The sequence below is a fragment of the Heterodontus francisci genome, chromosome 31, assembly GCF_036365525.1.
Source record: "Heterodontus francisci isolate sHetFra1 chromosome 31, sHetFra1.hap1, whole genome shotgun sequence".
Lineage (NCBI taxonomy): Eukaryota > Metazoa > Chordata > Chondrichthyes > Heterodontiformes > Heterodontidae > Heterodontus > Heterodontus francisci.
The window spans coordinates 5,007,780-5,021,565 of NC_090401.1; the positions used below are offsets into that span (position 1 = coordinate 5,007,780).

Consider the following 13,786-nt stretch of genomic DNA (forward strand, 5'->3'; position numbering starts at 1 on the left):
TGCCGGTGGGATTGAATTTCCCCGGCTCCAGACTCAGTGCAAACAGTTTATTATATTTGCTCTTCCACATGCCTTCTAATAAATCTTGTATGTATGGCGCCTCGTTCTTGGCTTCTCTTCTATTGGAATCTATCTACTCCTATTTACCAGCTGCCAGCTGTTCAGAATGTTAAACACTTCTCTCATATAGTTCCACAAACAGTGTCTGTTACATTCTACTACGTCAGATTTACAGTTTCATGTGACAGATTCCATTGGATGAAGGATTTTATTTTCTCTTTCTTTAAAACGGACCCCATTTCCAACTTACATTGGGAACCTGAAATCTCACATTCTGTCAACTAAGTTCCCTATACTTGAGAAATAAAGAATGGGGCTTTTTATGGAAGGAACAAACGAATAGGACGAAAAGGATAGCCGTTTAACAGACCTGGCACAGATGTGATGGACCAAGTGCTGTATGATCCGACGATTCTTTGATAACCGTTTGAGGTTTTCCAGTTTTACACGCTGTGTTTGGTGTTCCCGGTAGCTGATTATTACTTATTTTGTGACTGAGCATTTCGCTTCAAAATTGCTGTTGTTTTGTGTTCGATAAATTGTGCTTTGAGTTTGTTTACATGTGTTTTGCTATTTTCCATATCATCATTCCATTGAATTCCATCTTTATCTCCCATATGGGGAATATTCATTGGCTACATATTGCAGTTGTACTGTCCAGATAAAGCTCCAAATTGTTCACCTCATTGACTGCCCTGTTAAATGATGCACCTTTAATTGAGAATGCGTGCAATTTTGATGCAATAAGTTGTTTCTCATAATTGTAACTCTGTGTCATTACTTTCCCTGTCTCCATAATCTTGCCATCATCATTTCTGAAATGATGATTTATTGCAAGCCCATTTTCAGTTTTACAGTAACGTCTAGAGGTACATGTAATTCGACATGTTATTCTGGCAGTCATAAACGTTCCCAGCAAGTCAGTGTAACCGGTTACTAATTGCATTGCACTGCATTACTGCCCTGTTGCTGGATCTGGCAATTTGTTCTTAGTCCTGTTTTTTTTGCTGATTTATTTTTTGTTGATTTCGGATCATTGTCAGAATTTCCGAATATCAGGCTCACCCTTCACTCCGTCCCCATTGTGTGATACGCATATTGATATTAGACTTTTCATTCAATCTGCAACTAACAATAATTATTCTCCACTTTGGACATCAGAGGGTGATGCGGTTCTAAATGATAATGTGAGCAGTATATACACCGCGGAAGGTTGTTAGATTATGACGTTTTTCTAGTTAATCTGTGGCGGCTGCAGTTACCTGTGATTTGTTGTAACCTTTCATAGGTTCCGTGCATTGCTGGCAAGGCCAGCATTTGCTGCCCGTCCCTAATTGCCCTTGAGACGGTGAACGTGATATATCTGCTTGAACCACTGACTGCAGTCCATCTGGTGCGGTTATACCCACAGTATGGAGGGGGTTCCAGGATGGTGTGTGGCTTGGAGTGGACCTTGCAGAAATTGTTGTTCCCATGCTCCTGCCGCCCTTGTCCTTCCAGCTGGCAGACATGAAGAGTTTGGAAGGTGCTGTCAATGGAGGCTTGGCGAATTGCTGCAGTGCATCTTGTAAATGGTACACGCTGATGCCTCTGTGCGCCAATGGTGGAGGATTTGAATGCTTAATATAACGGATTGGGTGTCTATTCAACGGGTTGATTTCTCCTGGAAACTGTGGAACTGTTGGTGTGTTGTTAGAAATGCACTCGCCCCGGCATAGGAGTATCCAGGCGAATATTCCAACTCAGTCCTGACTTGTACGTTGTTGATGGGGGGCAGGTTTTAGGGAATCAGGAGGTGTGTTGCTTGCCACAGAATTACCAGGCTCTGAGCTGTTCTTGTAGCCACAGCATTTACATAGCTGGACCACTTCAGCTCTGCTGAGAGAACGTGATTAATCTCCTTCTGCTGACGTTCTCTGGTTATCTTCTCCTCTTCGCCATTAGATTTAACAAGTATTAGCTGTGGTGCTTTAGAAAGTGAAAAGTTTTTAATGTTCATTTAATCATATTACAAGGTATTCAGGACAATGGAAGTAACTATCTGCTGACAGAGGCCGATGTCCAAAATTCACACTGTTAGAGTGCAATTTACACATGTTATATTGCACTGTATTTCTGGGAAATGAAAGACATTCCGTATAGTCCTGGGTGCTGTTAACACTTTTGTATTGCCAAGGAGCTTTTGAAACCAATTACAGTTATCCTTCAGGAGCAAAAATGGTTTTAGTTTATGGGCACAGAGTTCAATGAGTGTAAGTTATAAAACAATGTGAATTTTCCAGGCCTTCCACAGGCACTGGAACTGAAGACGGAACGGATAGAAGGTTGGGAAAAATAAACATAAAACACAAGAGTAACCAGATACTTAGTTATCACGAGTAACTTTGCTTTTTGGATACTGAAAGGATTGAACGTTTGTTTGTTTTATTCTCCCTTTATTCATTAACACTTGAAAATAGAAACTTGTTTTTTTCCGAAATAAAAGATAAATTGTTAATTAAGTATCACCAATGTTTACGTGGTGGCTATGTCTATTTTTTAATTAATTAATTTTATTAATTGTAAAATATTGGGAACATTCGGAAATAGTATCCACTTATATTTGCTGACGTCGCTGGGCCAAAGTCTCTGGATGTCTCTGCACGACAGCACTGAGGGGTACACTCACCATACTGGCTGGAACGTTCAAGCAGATTCGCCTTCTCAAGGAGCGCTATACAGGATTTCTTATTTTATCTCTCAATCAAGGTCACATCATCATTTTAATCTCAGTACTTTTCCAACGTGCTTGTGTCCATGGTTCTATCTATCCGTCTGTCTGTCTATCTATCTATCGGCACAGTGGCGCAGTGGTTAGCACCGCAGCCTCACAGCTCCAGGGACCCGCGTTCGATTCCTGGTACTGCCTGTGTGGAGTTTGCAAGTTCTCCCTGTGTCTGCGTGGGGTTTCTCCGGGTGCTCCGGTTTCCTCCCACAAGCCCATTATAAATTGTCACTAGTATAGGTAGGTGGTAGGACAATATAGGATGTTTGGTAGGAATATGGGATTAGTGTAGGATTAGTATAAATGGGGGGTTGATGTTCGGCACAGACTCGGTGGGCCGAAGGGCCTGTTTCAGTGCTGTATCTCTAATCTGTCTATCTTTATTTACATATTTATGAATATGGAAAAAGGCTACATATGACTTAGTCCATGAAGCCCACTGACAGACGTTTAGGAACCTCCAGAGATTGGCTGGGCAGACTTATGTAAAATTTGAGAGGGGAAAGCAAAGTAATTTTGATTGGTGAATGCGTGCAACGAAGATGCAAACCACGTATGAGCACGATAGGTGGCTACTTCCCCTCGAAAAGTTTAGAAATTCACTCCCTCCCTTGAGTCGAACTCATGTAGAGAACCAGAAGATTTCAAGGGCCAGCCAGACAGCACAATTTGCTGATGATTTTGAGCGTGTGTATATGCCCAATCCCTTTGTCCGTCACCCCTACAAACCCATGAAGGATAGAAGGCACGTAGCCGGGACAAGAAGGGCAGCTGGGAACGCCCCAGGATCCCCTGATCAGGCCTAAAATGATGGTGCCGAGGGTGGAAGTGAGATTCGCAAGCCAATGTGTTCTCATTGTCAAAAGCTTGGAAGTCTTTGTGCAGATTGTTGGAAATTGCGAGGTAAATTCGTGGGACCTATTGGCGGATATAAAGTCAATACAGAAAAAGGGGCCCTGACTGAGAGTACAGCAGATCAGACTGCAGATTTGGCGGCAGCTGTAAAGCTGGTACCAATAAGGTACCAGAAAGTTACAAAGATAACCTGTCGAAAGGAAAAGTAACTCTTTATCCCTCAAGTGAGGCAGGTAAACCTATATTTATAGTTTGGGATGCAGGAATTACCTAAGTTCTTTTGCTGGGGAAAGGCATATCATTTCCATCAGAGAGCGCACTGAATGCTAAAGTTTTATTGAATGGTACTCCTGGGGAGTACATACCTGTACCATTGTATCAGGTGCACCTAGACTGTGACCTAATGTCTGGAGTGACAACTGTTGGAGTTGTCCACAGTGTGCAAGTCGGTGGAGTTGATCCAATCCTGGGGAATGACTTGTCGGGGCAAAAGTTGTAGCTTCTCCCGAGAAGCAGCGTGAATTTAAAGCGACTGCATTTTTCCCTGCATGTGTAGTAAGCAGAGCAATGGCTACCCAAGTTCTATTGACGGATGTAAGATTGGCACCGCAGATACACAGCCGAATATCTGAACGTTTATTTGGGAATCCAGATAATCCAAAACAAATGTTTCATGAATCTTCTCTGATAACAGCTCAGCAAGATGATACAGAGTTAAATAAAGTGGCACAACCAGCTCTAAAAGACACTGAGGCAAAAAGCGTTCCAGAAGGTTATTGTATCAGTGATGGGGTTCTGATGATGAAGTGCAGATTCCCTCACAGACGTGTGTTTGAAGAATGGATGGGGCATCAACAGATAGTGGTAACATCTAAGATTCTCCAGCAATTATTAAGGTTAGAGCATGAAATTCCTATAGCGGGAGATGTGGGGATCCATAATACCAACGTCAGCAATACGTCAGCAATATAACTGGCCATGTGTTTTCAAGGACGTGGAGCAGTTTTATAAAACATGCCAGATTGTGGGAAAACCGCATTGTACCATAAAACCAGTACCTCTGATTCCCTTACCAGTTGTTGAGGAAACATTTTCTAGGGCATTGGTAAAAGAAAATGTGTAAGACCTTTACTGAAAGCAAAATAGAGAAACCAATACTCACTATCGAGGATATGGCTGCTCAGTTGCCAGAGGCCATTCTCTTGACAACAATTACTGATGATGCAGTGGTACAGAAGTTAACAGAAATATTCTTTAGATATGGATTACCAATTGAAATTCAGTCGGATCCAGGTTCCTATTTTATGTCTGAAATACATCCAGAAGGTATAGGTAATTTTGGTATAACACAGTCATAATCGTCAGGATGCCACCCACGGACACAGGTCGCTTTAGAAGGGTACCACCAAACACTCAAAGCAAGTATCAGGGCATACTGTCCTGAGTATCTCCATGGATAAAGGCTAGACTTTCTTTTCTTTGCCACAAGGGATCTACCTAATGAATTCACAGGTTTTAGTCTTTTTTGAATTAATTTACTTACATGAGATAACTGGTCCTCTAAAACTAATTAAAGAGAGGATTTTAGAACAGAGGGGTGAATCTTCTGCATTAGGTTATGCATCTGAGTTCCAGGAACAGCTCAAGAGAGCTTGCAATGTGACGCAGGAACACCTTAAAGCTTGCCAAACAACTATGCGAAAATGGGCAGACACGCATGTTAACACTCGAATATTTCAACTAGGGAATGAAATGTTAGTATTACTACCTTTTCAGGGTGAAACATTGACAACACGGTTCAGTGGTCCGTATAAATTGGTCAGGAAATTTGGCAAGGTAAATGATTTGACTGACACCCATGATCACCCGAGACAGTGTCGACTGAGTCATATCAATATGCTGCAACAATACTTCCGCGGGGAGGAGGATAAACAATCACAGGTACGACAGGTAGTAGGGACAATGAGAAATGAAAGGGACGCATAGACGAGGCGGAAGGAGGCCTAGAAAATTCTCAAATTGAACTTGCTTTTATCTGGTTAGTTAATAATGAACTGCTAGGAAGATTGAACACCATGCTTTCATAGTTAGATGCAGAACAACGAGAAAACCTAACAAGGCTACTTATTGCATTTAAAAGAGTCTGTAGGGATAAGCCACGATGTACAACCTTAGCCACACATGATGTGGATGTAGGGGAATGGCTCCTATAAAACAGCATCCTTACCAGTTAAGTTCAGACAAACAGGCCCAAGTAAAAGCAGAAATCCATACATGCTGGAAAACCACCTCATCTAACGCAGTCAAAGCAGCTGGCGTTCCGATAGGATTGTGTCTAAACATGACAGTTCATCTAGCATAGACTACAGCAACAAAAGCAGACTCCTGCCCAATCCCTTGCTTGAAAGATTGTTTGACAGACTGGACAGGACCATGTTTCTTACAAAGGTAGCATTGTTAAAAGGAGTACTGGCAAATGCTTTTAGCAATTAAAGCTCATGAAACCTCAGCTGTTGACACACTAGACGCATTTTTTCCAGTGTCAAGTGATGCCATACAGGTGAAGGGGTACTCTGGAAACTTATCAGAGACTCGTGAGACCAGTGATAGCCAGTGTCCCTAACTGTGTTACCTACCTTGTTGATGTGATGTTCTGCAGTGACACTTTGAACAACTGGGGGCCTGGGGGGGAGGGGGGGAGTGGGGGGGGGGGGTGGTGGTGTGGTGGGGGTGGGGGGTGGTGGGGGCTGTGTTTGGAAGTTTGCCATTGTATAACCTGTGTGGAAAAACCTCCAACCCACAATGCCAGAATATTCCAATTGAGTTTATTGTTGCAGCCCTATCACTTAATGTTTGTCCACAATTCGAGAAAATCAATGTTATTGGAGATGCTTAGTCGTGAATCTAACTTTGTTTCAGTAAAAAGAATAAAGCTGGTACACAGCAACGTTCTATTAACTACAAGTAAAGATTGAATGGGGAACGAGTGTTAAAATGTTTTTTTACTTCTGTTTTAATACATTGTAATGAAACCTCTTCAAAGATAGTTTTCATTTCCCCAAGGGTGGAGGCGTTATTTAAGCGCTTCTATTTTTCTTTGTAAAACATGTTTTATGAAATTATCGTTGGATTGTGGACACTTGACTCATCTGGAATCTTGAGGAGGCTGAACATTGTGGTTGTTCTTTTTTTAAGGAAGGTCAACAGAAGATTCCTATTTTTAGCAAGTAAACAAGTACTAGAAAGCATCTATTTTCAAGTAAACACTGCAGGGGATGTGTTGTGATCTGAACGGATGTTCGTAAAGGAATAACAAGTCAAATTTTATAGATGTCATGCGACATACTGTTGAAAAGTTTTAGTTTCATTTGGGTCTGTTAAAAAAAAAAGCCAGTTGGAGATTGACCTTATTAAAACAGAAAGGAGGAGTTGCTCTGTGCCTGCAAAAAGAAGAAAGCTGATCTCTCTCCCTCTTTGAAGAATCCCCGAATCTTTACTTAATTCCTGCATCAAGTTGTACTGTTGGCTCCTGCATATTATGAAATCCTGCATGATTGTAGAAACCGTGCATCTTTGGAGGAACTTTGCATCGAATGTGTGAGAATTGAATCACTTTTTGCTACACACCTGATATAAGACCTATGCGAAGCGTTCTGTGCTGAATCTATTTGAACGCCTACCCAAATGGATCATCATGTACCTGGGAAGAACTGTTCCAAGAAGAACCCATTGCCAACCGCCGATTTACCTTTGGGACACCTCGCTGAAACTATGAACTTCCATACTTCCTTTCAAAAGAACAAAGAACAGTACAGTACAGGAACAGGCCATTCGGCCCTCCAAGCCTGTGCCAGTCTAATTTTTTTTTTAAATTCATTCTATGTCTTTGTAACAACAGAAAACAATAATCTGCTTTTTGTCCCCCCACCCACCTCCCCCCCCCCCCCGCCATCTTAGCGGTGTGCATGTGCTTGTCTGTGCGTGTGGGCTAGGATAAGTAAGGGGATTTAATATTTCGATTTGTGCCTATGTGTACTTCATTATTGGTTTAAACATGGTTTATAATAAACAGATAATATTTGTTGTTTATTAAAGAAACCTGGTCGGTGTGCTTTATTCTGATGAAAAGTGGAGTACATGATTGATTTCTTTGGTCAGTGGGAAAATTTAAATATATCTTGTGATCTTTGCAGACGTGGGTCTGAGCTAAGAGCACACTCCTCCCGCCTTGGTCGTAACTGTACATCCATCTATCTATCTATCTATCTATCTATCTATCTATCTATCTATCTCAGTATCTGTATCAGTTTATTCCTAACTTCTGTCTATATTTGTATATCTATATATCTATCTACCTGTCTATTTATTGATCGATATCTATGTATTTACATACCTATTGATCTCTCCATCTATTTACCTCCATGCATCTACCTATCTAAGCATCTATTATTCCTGTATATTTCTAAACATCTATATACATATACCCACAAAGCCATTGAACGTGTTGTTGCCTCTAAAATCTGTCACAATCTTCACAAGAACTCCATGTTTGATGCCTCTAATCAAGTTTCTACTCCTGCCACAGTATTTAAGTGGCACTTTTCAAAAGTCACAAAGGACAGCCTATGTGACCGTGACGAAGGTAGACTTTCCCTCCAGGTCCTTCCCAACTTGTCTGCAGCCTTTGACGCAGTTGACCATTCCATCCTCCACCAACGCCTCTCCACTGCCGTCTAGCTGGCTGGGTCTTCTCTCCTCTGGTTCCCTTTTTATCTATATAATCATAGCCAAAGAGTCACTTGCAATTGCATCTCTTTCTGCGCCGCACGGTTATCTATGGTCACCCCCACCACCCACTCCCCGCCGCTCCCTCCCCCGCTATCTCACTCCCAACTGAACCCCGCAAAAAAACTACCCTTGGCCTTTCCTATTTCTCATCGAAATGCTGACCTATCATTCGAAAGCACGGAATTATTTTTTAAATGTATGCTTATCACACTCACCTCTACTTCACCACCACTTCTCTCAACTCCTCCACTGATGCTGAATTATAAGGCTGATCATCCAATATCTAGATGAGGAATAATGTTCCCCAATGAGATACTGGGAAGACTGAAGCCACTGATGTCAGTCCCCAGTCCAACACCTTTCCGTAGCTATCGATTCCATTCTTATCCTTGGCAGCAATCTGTGTTTAAGCCAGTCTATGTGCAACCCTGGTGTTACTTTTGGCACTGAAATGCGTTTCCAACCTTGTATTTGTGCCATCTCGAAAGCACCTATTATACACCTCGTTATGACTGTCCAATATTACGCCTGTATCAGCTCATCTGATGCTGAAATCCTCATTCCTGCCTTCGTGCCGTCTAGACTTGAGTATTCGAACGCAATCCTGGCTGGTCTCCTACATTATGCACTCTGTAAAGTCGTGGTAATTCAAAACTCTGCTTCCCGCGCCTTAAGTGACCCGAAGTCCCATTTCACTAATGCATTGTCTCCTGGTCAAGCAGCGTCTTGATTTTCAAACTCATATATTTGTTTTCAAATCTGTCCATGACCTGGCCCCTGCCGATTGCTGTAATCGCCTATACCCTCACAACCCTCCAAGATATCTGTGCTACTAAAATGTTGGCCTCTTGTGCCTCCCAGATTTGAATTGCTGCACCATTGATGGTCACACCTACTTTTGCCCACGCTCCGAGTTCTGGAATACCTTCAATACAACCCTCTGCTTCTACACCTCGCTTTCATCCTTTAAGACACTACGTAAAACCCAACACATTGATCGCGCTATTTGTCATCTGACCTATTATGGCCTGTTGTGGCTCGGTGCCATGCTTTCTTTGATAATGCTTCTCTAAAGCGACTTTGAACGTTTTTATTACATTAAAGGGGCGTTACAAATATACGTTCTTGTGGTTATATAAGTATCTAGGAAGCTCTCTATCGAATCTATCTATCCAGGTATCTTTTATCGGTCTATATATTTCAGTGTCTATCTGTCATTGATCCATCTGTATCATTATTTATTATCTATCTCTCAAGCTATTGCTCTATCTATCTCTCTCTTTATTTCTTTCGTATTTGCTTTCTTTCTTGCTTGCAATCTACCTACCTCTATCTCACTACTTACGTATCTACCAATATAGCAACTATCTATCTATCTACCTATCCATCTTTCCATCTATCTATCCATCCATGTATCCATCTATCTATCCATCTATCTGTCTATCTATCTATCCATCTATCTAACCATCTATCTAACCATCTATGTATGTATGTATCTATCTATCTATCCATTTGCCATATATCCCTCTATCTATCTGTCTGCCGATCAATCCATCAATCCCTCTTTCTGCCTATCGAACCATCTATTTACCATCCATCTGTCTATCTTTTGACGCATCTATCATCTATCATTCTTTCTTTCTAATTAGTTGCCTGTCAATCTATGGTTCTAACCCTCTAGCTATAACACCTTCTATGTATATATCTATCAGCCTAACCATCCATGTATCATTTATCTATTGATCTGTTCATCTACCTGTCAATCCCTTGCCACAGTTACGTCGTGGTGCAGGTCTCCTTGTGTCTCTCCGGGTTCGATGATCAGTTGAAGCCTCGTTCAAACACCAAACACGTGTACGGTTTCTCCCCTCTGTGAATGGTGTGATGTTTTTTCAGGCTGTGTAACTGTTAAAGCTCTTTCCACAGTCAGTCTAAGTCTCTCACTCTTTCGCTAACCGAGTCTCTCCAGCTGTCCCTATTGCTCTCTCTAGCTACATTTCTGTCGATATGTCTATCTATCTCAGTATCTGCCACTCCATCCAAATTAAACCATGATGCTCCTAACCCACATCAAGCTGAGAACCTACAATATGAGACATTGTCCTTGCAAATATCCAATTCTCACTTTTCCCCACAGATTGGATTCTCCCAGATTATAATCGGGCATTTATTTCTTATTGGTAATCTGATGTTTTGGAGACGGAGTGTGAACAGTTATGGTTAAGTTTCTTGTAATAATCTCGGATGCATAGAATGCTACAGGACTGAAGGAGGATATTTGATCCATCGCGTCGGCTCTTTCAAGAAGCGTTTCAGTTATTCCAGTCACTCTCTTTCCCCCATATCCCACCAGCAAATATAATCATTTTGCATCTCGATATTTTGCCAATAATTTTAAATCTACGCATCAAGTTATCAACACTTCAGCAGTTGGAAACAGTCTTTCTTTATATACTCTGAACTCTTCATGACTTTAAATATCACTATTAAATATTCCCTTAGCATTCTTTGCTCTAAGACCACCCCTAGCTTTTCCAGTCCACCCAAGTAAGTGTCATCTCCCTTCCCTGGAACCATATAGTTCTTGCAGCACTCAGTATTATTTCTTTTTTAATGTTGCTCCTCTATCTCGTTCCCTTTATTTAATCGCCTTTGAAATACATAACGTTGGTTAATACTTCTTTTACTGTTTCTAAACTGGAACAAAACAGATTCCGTCTGTGAGCTCTCAATGACATTTTCTCTTGCTGGCAGAGTAATATTTCATTAAACAAAACGAATCTGCATTTCCTCCTCATTTTTCCACCCCTTTCTATATTTTCTAAATAGCTTGTACAAAGGATGTTAAGCATCCTATTCTCCTCTTTTCGGAGCCATGTTCAGACATCAACACATATCATTTGCCGACATGTATATTTGTGCCTGCAGCTGAACAAGTTAATTAACCACATTAACTGAATTTAGGAAAACAACTGCAAACCTAGCCTACACCAATTTGCATTTCCTGTGATTTCCACCTAATTTAATATTATTTCAAATACTGTCTCACCCAGCCCTGTGTATACATCTTTTAAATGCTATACTTTGGGGCCTAAACCCGTGCTGAAATGGTTTCAACTCTCGTCCACTGCACCAATCAACCTTTCTGGGGCGATATTAGTCCCAGTTCTCTTCAGGCGCAACAGGTCCATCTTGAAAACATCCTTCTTGTCTCACAGCTGGTCCCAATGCAGTAGGAATCTGAAACCCTTCCTGCTGCATCATGTCTTCAGCCACGTATTCATTGCCATATTCTCTTATCTCTACTCCATATCGAGCCTGGCGCTGGGAGTTATCCGGAGATTACTGTCATTGTACTCCTGCCTTTTGCTTCCTCCCTAGCTCTGTAAACTCTGACAACAGGACCTCTACATTCTTCCTCACTATGTCGTTGGTTCTGACACAAAGAAAACCCTTAGAGTTCCTTCCCTTCCTCCCGCAGAATGTTTTGCACACATTTCATGACATCTCTTACCCTGGCACCAGGAAGCTGACGAGCAAACGGGATTCAGTTCTTAGACTTTACTGAGGACAGTTTTTTAAACTATATAATCTACAGTTTTCTATACGTTTCGCTGCAACGTTGGTTTAAAATTGCTGTACAGAAAACAGAGGTAGCAAAGGTAAATAGTTATGTTCCTTTGTTATGGACTATGCGGTAAAGTTGCATATTAAACAATAAATAATATGAAGCTGATAAATTTGCTGTTAACTGCTTAGTGGCTCCCTGTTACTATTGATTTCTCTTTTGCAGCTAATCTGTTGACAATTATTATCCTGTTTCGGGGAAAATGTGGTCTCTCCAAATGTGTAACTCGCTACTTGATGGTCATGGCAGCAGCGGATCTACTGGTCATTGTCACTGATGTCGTACTTTATCGGATTAATGATTATTATTTACCAACTAGCTTCCTGTTCATCACCCCTGTGTGCGCTTTCCAAAATGCATTAAGACATGCTGCCGCAGATATTTCCGTCTGGGTGACAGTCGCTTTCACTTTTGACCGCTTTGTAACCATTTGTTGCCAGAAACTGAGGACGAAATACTTCACTGAGAACACTGCCTCTGCGGTTATTGGAACAATCTGTCTGTTGTTCTGTTTGAAAAACATCCCCTGGTACTTTGCCATAGAGCCCTACGTTACAATTAACAACGTACCTTGGGACTGCAACACAAAAGTAGATTACTATACTGTACCTGCATGGGTCGCATTTAGCTGGATTCACCGCTGCCTCAACCCACTGCTCCCAATAGTTCTGATATTGCTGCTCAATATTGTGACCGTAGTACACATTTTGGCAGTAAGTAGAGTCCGCAAAAGTTTGAGGGCAACCAAGAATAAAGTAAATCAAAATGATCCGGAGATGAAGAAGCGAAGGAAATCCATCATTTTACTCTTTGCTATATCTGGAAACTTCATAATGCTATGGATGTTATATGTGATCGTTTTCTTATTAACTCAAATTACAAACAATTATTATTCAACAGATTTCAGTGATCCGATGTTAATTGCAGATCAAACCAGTTACATGCTCCTGCTTTTGAGCTGCTGCACAAACACATGCATTTATGCTGTGACAGTGACTAAGTTCAAAGAGGAGCTGAAGAATGCATTGACATATGCACCAAAATTAATACTTAAATTGGTTAAACGAGGACAATGACGACACAATATCCAGAAATCAAATTGTATTCCATCTCTGACCCCATCATTTTCTCTTTGATTCATTGTTACTGAGTGCTTCCCAGGAACAGTAGTTGACAACATTGGATACAGAAAATATGTTCAAAATAAAGAAGTGATTCTGAAATAATCCATTGTTTGTCATTCTCTCACTCTCTGACTTCCACTGGGTTCAGATTTACTGAATCATTTTTCAATATCAGTAAAGATATAATTATTGATTCATATCCTGGAAAGAGAACGGTTTCATTTGGTGACCTGTTTTATGAAAAATGATGGCTTACACTGCCGTAAATGCGAAATTGCCCTTGACGTGTGAGGTTCATTCAGAATCGGTGGTATTGTCTTTCATAAACATGTCCCATCAGCAATATATTCCCACAACTCACTGTCTCCACTGTCACAACATCAGTTTGTTTCCAGACTTCACTGTCTAAGGATGCCCAATCAGCAGTCTGTTCCCAGATCTCAGTGTCTGTCGATGTCCAGTCAGCAGGCTCTTCTTCACCATCACTGTCTATCCATGTTATGAGAGCAGTTTGCTCTCAGCACTCGCTGTGTGTCATTGTCTGTTCAGCAACTACTTTCCAGCCCT

At 41.3% G+C, this 13,786-nt stretch overlaps 1 protein-coding gene across 1 annotated transcript; it reads left to right on the plus strand.

The window, feature by feature from the left end:
• The first annotated feature begins 8,975 nt into the window (after positions 1–8,975).
• LOC137346932 (probable G-protein coupled receptor 139) lies at positions 8,976–13,171 on the plus strand. The gene is made up of 3 exons (XM_068010887.1): positions 8,976–9,099; positions 9,329–9,445; positions 12,261–13,171. Exons 1-3 carry the CDS (start codon positions 8,976–8,978, stop codon positions 13,169–13,171), a joined length of 1,152 nt encoding a protein of 383 aa, XP_067866988.1.
• Positions 13,172–13,786: the final 615 nt, after the last annotated feature.